The sequence below is a fragment of the Petaurus breviceps genome, unplaced genomic scaffold, assembly GCF_028583685.1.
Source record: "Petaurus breviceps papuanus isolate PSGF00001 unplaced genomic scaffold, PetGlider_PUasm1.0 185, whole genome shotgun sequence".
NCBI classification, from domain to species: Eukaryota; Metazoa; Chordata; class Mammalia; order Diprotodontia; family Petauridae; genus Petaurus; species Petaurus breviceps.
In genome coordinates, this window is record NW_027185797.1 from 36,995,237 (window position 1) to 37,004,704 (window position 9,468).

Sequence of the window (9,468 nt, forward strand, 5' to 3'; positions counted from 1 at the left end):
ACCCATGGTGGATTCATTGGGTTAGATTCAGAAGGATATGTCATCAAGTGATGATGGCTAAGTGATATGTGTTATATATAAGTTATATATGTGTGTTATATGTGTGTAATATGTGTATATAATATATAATATGTAATATATGTGTTATATATATGTAAAATGTGTTAACGTATAAAATGTTAATATCATCTAGTCTGTATATCAATACATTTATATGTGAGTACACATTACTGTACGTATACAAATGTCCATATATTTATATGTGTATAAACCTATGTGCATTTGCTCACATATAGGTACACGCCAACACCTCATGGGGCTCCGATGGGTCAGCACGCGCATTGTCAGATCTTTGACTTCATGCTCATTCTTATCACCTGAGCACTGGTGAACTCTCCGAAAGCTCTCCATCCATTACCTCCATTACCTGGCAGAGTGCTTGCTCACACCACACATCAGAGCCAAGTGGCCCTGGGGCTGTCATGCAACCCCCTGTGTTGCAATTCTGTTTGATCTCATTGGACCCTCCCAACAGTCACATGCAATAGGCAGGTTCTACAGATGGTATCATCCCCATTTTACAGATAAAGAGGAGAAATGACTTGCCCATGGTAACAGAGTGCTGGAAGCTGCATGTGATCATGAGGGGAGAGGAGAATAACATGGGGGAATATGGGAAACTTAGGAGAGGATTTTCTTTACCTGGGTCCAGATTTCTGATTTCATCCTAATGGAGAACTCTCAGTGTGGAAACTAAGGGAGAGTAGCAGCTTGTGTGTGACTGATACTTTGAAGTCTTCACCAAAGGCTCTAAGTTTAAGTGATTTAGTGAGTATCACATACCCAGCACATATCATCAGCAGGATTTGAACCCAACTTTGTGCACTACACCAATGATTCTCAGAATATGGTCAGGGCACCCCTGAGGTCAAAATTATTTTTATTATCATACTAAGACATTTTAATTTCTACTAAAGTAAATGTTAACTAGCCCTCATTGGTGGGTCTCCAACAAAAATTTTTAAGTGTGTAAGTGTCCGGAGATCAAGAGGTCTGTGAGCAGCCTGAGGGGACATAGAAGAATGTCAAGGAGACTTCTATTCCTCCTATGGGGAGTAGGGAGTAATTTGACAAGGACATGGTGATGCAGTTGCTGCTGCTGCTGCTGCTGTTTTCTTGGTACTGGGCCTGGGCCATCATTGACATAGGAATTCCCTCTTGCACATCCTGCTTGGCAACCTACTATCCTTGAGAGTCATGGAGAGCATGGACAGTAGGTGACCTGACAACTGTCACATAGACCATGTGTCCAACTCTAACGTCCATCACAGACTGACTCTTTCTTGGCTAGGAGGGGGATATAAAGGATTCTCTTAAGGTCCCCCTTTGATGCCTGATCTGTGGCACAAGGTGGCCTAAAATCCTCATAAGCTATGCTAGTGGAGAGAAGGTTCCAGCATGTCCTCTCAAGATGGAGGGGACAAGAGTCCAGATTGATGACAGGCTGCGGCTCTGTTACCCCAGGACAAGTTTAGCTGAATTCACAGACATCCATCACTGAGTTAGCTACAGGGATAGAAATCTAGGGGCTACAGCAACTCCCAAAGTCATCTGCCAAATCATTCAAGGATTATAAATAGCATCATAAAGGCAGGGTGTGCCCACATTGATAACATCAGTGAGGCATTGCAATCAGACAAGGCTATGAAGAAGGGAGGAGGGGCAGAGACATAAGTGGATAAAAAGGCAATGGGGTATATACGACATTGGGGGAGAGAGGGGGGGAAATGTGGACTAGAAATGTTTAAGTTATAGCCCCTGAGATATGAGAACCCACCTCCCCCACACCACTTTGCAAAGGACCTCAGATGTGGGACATTGTATATGTTGTTAGATGTTTGTGTGCATCGTTGGGCTGATTTCTGTTCTTATTCTTTTCTTTTTTTCCTTTAAAGAATTCTGTTATATAGGATGGGTCTCTGAGAGGGACATGGAGAAGAGACATGGGGGAAGTTTTAGATGTTGTAAAACCAAAAGATTTCAAAATTTTACTTTCCTAAAATGAGAATAAATAGATATCCAAGGTGTAGAAAAACAGAGCATTTGACTTTTGGCAGGGCCCCAAAAAGCCTCTGGAAGCATTTGGGAGCCGAGACTTCATGGCTTCTCTTTCTAGGACCCTGGTCAGCACCTAGGTCACCCATTGTAGGTCAATAATGTTCTCTACCTGGAGTCCCAGGAATGTTTCCCAGGGATTGACACCTCTTTCCCTGCATCCTCCTATCCCTCCCCCCCCCCCCCCCCCCCCATCGGAAGAGCAGCAGTCTTTCCCCTTTGAGGTTTCTGGTCCCCAGCCTTCCTGTCCTTCATCTTTATCTCAGCTCCAAACTTCAGGATGTCTTCTTTATCAAGGCAAAGGCATAAGATGTGTATGTAAAAACAGACAGGGTTGTGGATATCACATTTATTGGGAGTTCTGCCCCTGGGTACACTTCTCCCCACCAACACACACACACATACACACACACACACACACACACACACACACACACACACACACACACACTCAACTTCTCATGGTTCTCCGGATCCAAGGAATAAATTTGCAAACTTCAGTGTAGACACCAGGGTCATTGGGCTGGCCGCAAGGGAAGGTTCCCCATGACACCAGGCCCTGCAATACTCCACCACACACCAAGGGGCCTCCAGAATCACCCTGGGAAGAGAGAGAGAGAGAGAGAAGAGTCCACCCTAAGCATCATAGAAAATGTCTTCTGGTCTTCAGTGGACCCTGGGATCCCAAATCCCAGTTCCAAGAGCCTAGTGCCTGGTACTGCTCAATCAAGTTCCTCTGTCTTTACCATCAAGAGAGGGGGGCGGCTAGGTGGCACAGACTTAATTTAACACACACACATACAAAAATCTAACTGTGTGACCTTGGGCAAGTTACTTAACCCCAATTGCCCTCCAAAAAGAAAAAAAAGAAAGAGGCCATTGTCCCAAGGGCCATGCAGGGCATGGTCTGGGGAATCAGCCATGGGCATTGACCCTCCCCAGATATATTATACATAGCTCCTTGGGACCCAATCTCTGGTAGTGGACAAGGGCTTCCCCTCTCATTGCCTTATCTGGTGAAGAGAATACTTAAAGGAGACACTGACTTGAGAAATGAGGAGGTCAGTTTATCTCATTCCCCCATCATGAGATCATCACATATTTAAAGCTAGAAGGAGCTTTTGAGGTCATCTCATCCAAATCCCTTGTTTATAAGTTTATAAGTATAACTGAGGCACAGAATGTTTAAATGACTTGCCTAGGGTCATGCAGCTAGAAAGTCCCAGAGATGGGATGTGAACAAGAGTCTCTGCCTCCAAGTCCAACACCCAGTACATCAGGCTGCCTCACCATTGATCCTCCTAAAACCCTCCCCTTCTGTCTTGGGCAGGCATAGGATGGGGAAATAGTAGGCACACTACTTTTGTGCAACAAAAGACTTTATTTCTAGCCTGTGTCCTGTCACAGACTGGCTAGTGACCTTGGACAAGTCCTTTCCCCTCAGTCAGCTTCCCTATAAAATGGAGGACTAGATAATCCCCAAGTGTACTTCCAGCTTTGAATAATAATAGCAAATCACTGGACAGACAGATTTCACATACAGGTTTGTAGCCTGGGAGTTATCTCTGACTTTGCATCTTCAAGGTCCCTCAGCCCCCACCTCCAAACAATCCTGTTGTCATTACCTACTCCACACCTTCTCTCCATCCTTACTGCCATCACCCTAGTTCAAGCCCCAATTCCTTCCTGCCAGGACTATTACCTGTTCACTGGTTTCCATCTTGTAGTAACCTCCCCTCCCCAATGCATCCACCAAACCAGTGATGTCCAACTCAAACAGAAATGCGGACTACCAATATAGGACCCCTGTGGAGTCACATATTGACTTAGAGAGCCACATATTAACATTATCTTAACATTAGAGAGCCACATATTAACATTATATTAACATTATTTTAATTCATTTTGGTCAATATTTCCCAATTAAATTTTCATCAGTTTCAGGACCAACTCTGGAGTGTTAAAAGTGTCTGGGACATCTCCATTCTAAATCACTGCCTGTGATTTAAATTTTTCCAATAGTACCATTCTGACCATGGCACTCCCCTCCTCAAGAATCTTCAATAGCTCCTCATTCTCTAGTGAATGAATTTTTAATCTCTTAATTGGGGTACTTAAAGCTTTCTATGATCTAGCACTAATCTACCTGCTGAGACTTATCTCACACAACCTCTTTCACATATGCTATCTAGAGGCAGCTAGACGGCAAAGTGGGTAGAGTGCTGGACCTGGAGTCAGGAAGACCTAAATTCAAATCTGGCCTCAGACACTTACTGGCCATGTGACCTTGGGCAAGTCACTTAACTTCTTTCTGTCTCAGTTACCTCAACAGTAAAATGGGGATAATAATAGCACTCCTTTCCAGGATTGTTGTGAGGATCAAATGAAATTATATTTGGAAATTATATTTGGAAACCTCACAGTACTCTGTAAATACTGGAAATTATTATTTTGCCTTCCAGTCAAATATTTTATTTTGCCCCCCTCTGTCAATCCCAAAGATTCCCTTTGTTCTCCAGACTCCCTACTTTTGACCATAATAGCCCCATTCTAGGCTATACTCTCCACCAAGATAGATGCTTGGCATCTGACCCTCAGTATACTATAAGCCCCCAGGAAACAGGATCTCATCTCTCATTGTGTCCCTAATCCATCATCATGTACATAATGCATCATGGTAAAGGACCTAGAAGGTAATCTGGCCCAACCTCCACCCTAGCACATAACGACCTCTAATATATGGATTATATGTGGATCCAGTGATGGAAAATTGAATCTCTTATAAGGGGATCCATTCCATTTTGCATAGCTCTAATTGTTAAATAACTTCTTTCCCAGTGATAAATGAAAAGTAGTTGCTGTTATTGTTGCTTTTTAATCAGCTCAGGTTGAAGTGCATCCCTCCCTAGCTGAAGCTCCAATTGGAGAAGAGCTTTTGAATGCCGTTAGGCTCCTTTCATGTGGCAAAGCGCCTGGTGCTGATTCTATTACAGCTGACATTTACAAGGTAGCGGGTCCACTGCTCACACAAAAGCTGACTGAAATTTTCCAGGTTATATGGTAAGAGGAGGTTCTCCCCCAGGAGTTTAGGGATGCCTCATTGTCCATCTCTATCAAGGTAAAGGAAATAGACTGTCCTGAGACAATCACAGTGGGCTCTCTCTCTTAATCATTACTGGCAAGATGTTTGCCAGGGTCCTTAAACACAAAGGGTGCAAATGTACATCTGGGGGGAAAAGTCCAGGAGTCGAAGTTGACTACAAACTCAATATATACCAGTTGTGTGACAAGGGAGCTATAAAAAGCTAGGACTAAATCTTCCTGTCTAGCCTTACTGCCCTGACTTCTGGCTTTGCCCTCGGAAGCCAAGTAGAAACCTAATCCTGATTCATTCTTCCAGATTCTGGAAGACCAATCTATTCTTTTCAGGGATTAACTTTCCCAAATCTTTCAACTGATCTTCAATGACATATTATTTAATTCTCTTGTCAGTCTCATTACTCTCCCCTAACCCACACTTATCTATTACTAGACACACTTGTCTTTCCTGGAATGGGATATGCAGAGGGCTCCAGATGTGGTTTGACCAGAGAAGAGTATAGCTGAATGATTACCAACCTTGGTCTGAACACCATGCCTTTCTTCATAAAGCCTAGAGAAGCACTGGCTTTTAGGAATGCCCTGTGCACAACTTGTACATGTTGAGTTTGTGGTCAACTCAGACCCCTGTATTTCTTCCCCAGATGTGCATTCTCACTCTTTGTATTTAACGGTGATTTTTTAAAAACCCAAATATCATACTTTTTCTTTATTCCTGGTATACATTCATCTAAATCAATTAAGGCTATTGTTCCGGTATGTTGATCCAGTCTGGACCCTGACTCTTTCACTCAATATCTTAAGCACCCCCTTCAATCTTCCTATCATCCATACATTTGACAAGCATGCCCTTTTCCAAATCACTGATTAAAAAATAAAAGTTTAGGGTGGCCAGGTAGCACAGCAAGTAAGAGCATCGGCCCCAGTGTCGGGAAGACCTGGGGATCGAATCTGGGCTCAGACACTTAGCACCCACCCAGAAATAACTGGCCGTGTAACCTTGAGCAAGTTACTCAACCCCAATTGCTTTAAAATAAATAAATAAAATAAAAAAGTTTAATGGCACTGGGTCCATGGCAGATGCTTGGGGAAATCCCTTAAAGATCTCCTTCCAAGCTGACCTCATGCCAGTAAGAAAAACACTTTAGATCAGTCATTCCACCAGGACTAGATATACCTAGCTATACCATCTAGGCCACATCTCCAGCTTCTTACCATCCTTCTTCATATGATATTCCCAGAAACTGAACACAGTGCTCCATATGCCATTTGGCCAGAGTAGATTACTGAGACACTAACTAGTCCCTCATTCTTGACCTTTCCCTTTTGTTCATGCAGCCTAAGTATTTTGGCCACACTTGTGGCCCACACTGAGGTCTCAGTTCCCTAACACCCCAATTTGGGCCACATGAATCACTCTCCCATAATGCTTTCCCATCTCATATTTGGGAAACTGACTTTTTGAAGCCAAATTCATTCATCCCTTTCAGATGTCATTTGGATAGATTTGGCCCTATGTTCTAGCCTCTCCAATCTTTCCATACTCTGTCATCCATCATGATAGCTACTCCTCCCATCTCTTATCATCTGAAAGTACCACCATTAGCCTGCCATCTATGGTCTCATCCAAGTTACTGACAATAAAAGCTAGCATTTAGAGACAGTGCTAATTATCTCTTGTAAGTCTCACAACAACCCTGGGTAGTAGGTACATTATTATCCCCATTTTACACAGGAGGAAGCTGAGGCAGGTAAAGGTGAAGAAAATTGCCCCTGTCAGCTCACACAGCTAGTCTGGATTTGAACTCAGGTCTTTCTGACTGTAGATCTAGTATTCTATGTACTGTGCCACATAGCTACCTATAAGTATGAAACATCAGAAAGCCAAGAATAGATCTCTGTGGCCCTCCATGGAGGGGGAGGAGAGAGAGAGAGAGACAGACAGACAGACAGACAGACAGACAGATAGACAGACAGACAGAGAGAAAGAGACAGACAGAGAGAGAGAGAACAGGAGGGAGAAAGAGTAAGAAAAGAGAGAAAAAAAAGAAAGAGGGGGAGGAGAAAGAAGAAAAAGAGGGAAGGAGAGGGGGAAGGAGGAGAGACAGAATGATATGGAGACTTACATTGCATGCATTGGTTTTAGAGCCCGGGATGCCAGCACACAGCATGGATTCTTTCAATAGATCCTTGTATACCCTTCTACAGTCCGTAGTAGAGATGAGGCTCACATTTGTACACTGGAGAGTATCTGGATATGTAGCTGTTGTGGGGTGGGGAGAGGGGTAAGATCCTCAGTCATCCAGCAGAAATAATGATGCATGAAGCCTCAAGGGTGAAGGGGAGTTGTCAGGGGCTGGGGATGCTTAATACCTAGGTCTCTAATGCAGATAACAGTGAGGATAGACTTTACTATCCCTAAGGGATAGACAGTGCAGAATTAGAAAGTATGGGTTCCCAAGAGAATGGGTGTTCAGGGAGCAAAGGTTCAGATTTGATCCTTGAGAGTCAGAGGTAGATGGATATAAAGCACAGGTGCCTGGCTATCCAGGAAACAGGCTCTGATGGCCCTGAATGCCTGTCTGCTTCCAGGAGAATAGGCTTGAGGAGCTAAAGGCTCAGGTGCCAGAGGGCAGGGGACAGATAGATAGAATCTCACATGTATGGTTCTGTAGGGGGAAAGTTGGGCTGAGGGCAGGAGGCCTAAATTCCTGAAAAATGTGATATCTCAGGACTGGAAGTCTGAACTCCCAGGGCTTAAGCAGATATGGGGGTCAGATTCTTGGGTGCTTGCAAAGCAGGAGTGAGATGCCTGGATTCCCAGCACACAAGGGGCTAATGGGATTTTTTTTTCCCTAGCTCTTGGCAGAGTGTGATTGAGGATTGAACAATTGGATAACTTGGTCCCCAAGTGAGGGGGTATAGAAAACTAGGCAGCTGGTGATGGACCACATTCCTGGGCTTCTGGGAACTAGAGGAAGGTGAGAGTGGATAACTAAGTGGTTTTTAGGAGGGACCTGGATGCTTGGGTCCCAGGAGTCTTGAGACTGGGGTTAAAAAGGAAGAGGTTGGGATGACCTCTGACCTTTCTTCCAGGTCTAAATCTTTCATCTTGAGACTATAAGTGAGATACTGTTCACATATCTGTTGGGCTATGTGGCCAATTAGGCCCCTGTGAATGCTCAAATCCTTGGACGTTTTGATTCTGTGATATGCCTGAGGGTCTCTAATGACTTGTTGGGTTAGACATATGTTAGATACCTGGATCCCTGGGAACTGGGACTGGTGAATTCTGAGGTTCCCTAAAGGCTGGTATGAACATTGGATCTTGGGCTATCTCGGTTCCTGGGGGCTGAAGGATGCCTGTGTCTCTAAGAGCAGAGAGCTTAGGCCCTTGGGTCCATGGGGGTGGACAGCAGGATACTCAGGGGGCAGACTTACAGTCTGGGCTGGTAGTGGTGCCCCAGCCAGAGACAGTACACGAGGTACCAGGTGAGGCACACCTAGAGGGCAGGGTGATAGGCCGGATGTTGGGCCCCAGTCTGGCTGCTCTCGGTAGCTTTATCAGCATGAGGTCATTGACGTGGGTGGTGGTGGAGTACTGAGGGTGCCGGTATGACCTGGTGGCCCGGATCACTTGGGAGCCCCTCTCATTCTGCGTCAGACGGTGTTTGCCCAGGTGCACATTGTAGGAACTGGGGAGTCAAAGAGACTGTTAGGAATGCATTGAGCCTGAAAGCAATAGGCAGAGATTCGCAGGGATAGAGAGAGAGAGGAGGGAGACCATCAGAAACAGACAAAAACAGCAACATACAGGAGACTTGGGTTGGATTTTCTAACCCTGTCAGTTTCTAGTTGGGTGACCTTGGACAGGGGCAGCTAGGTGGCGCCATCATACCTAGAGCCCTGGTCTTGGAATCAAAAAGATTCACCTTCCTGAGTTCAAATCTAAGCTCAGACACTTTCTAGCTATGTGACCCTGGACAAGTCACTTTACTCCATTTGCCTTAGTTTCCTCATCTGTAAAATGAGCTGGAGAAGGAAATGGCAAGCCACACCAGTATCTTTGCCAAGAAAACCCCAAATGGGATCACAGAGTCACACAGGGCTGAACAACAAAAGACGCTGGACAAATCATTTCATTTCTCAGGGGAGGGGAGTGGGGGGGTCTAACATCTACCTCTATAAAAGGAAGGGTTGGTCTGAAGCAAAACTTTTTTGTGTGTCATGGACCACTTCTCAGATGCTTCTTGT

The 9,468-nt window shown here is 44.7% G+C and overlaps 1 protein-coding gene across 1 annotated transcript in view; it reads right to left on the reverse strand.

Annotated features, from left to right (window-relative positions):
• Window positions 1–2,449: 2,449 nt before the first annotated feature.
• The window catches only part of LOC138161838 (kallikrein-7-like), a 9,503-nt gene continuing 2,484 nt past the window's right edge, over window positions 2,450–9,468 (reverse strand). The window contains exons 3-5 of the mRNA XM_069088822.1: window positions 8,656–8,909; window positions 7,341–7,477; window positions 2,450–2,716 (exon numbers count right to left, since the gene is read on the reverse strand). Of these exons, the coding sequence (XP_068944923.1) occupies window positions 2,567–2,716; window positions 7,341–7,477; window positions 8,656–8,909 (541 nt within the window). The 3' untranslated portion in view covers window positions 2,450–2,566. The remainder of the gene's footprint in view (window positions 2,717–7,340; window positions 7,478–8,655; window positions 8,910–9,468) is intronic.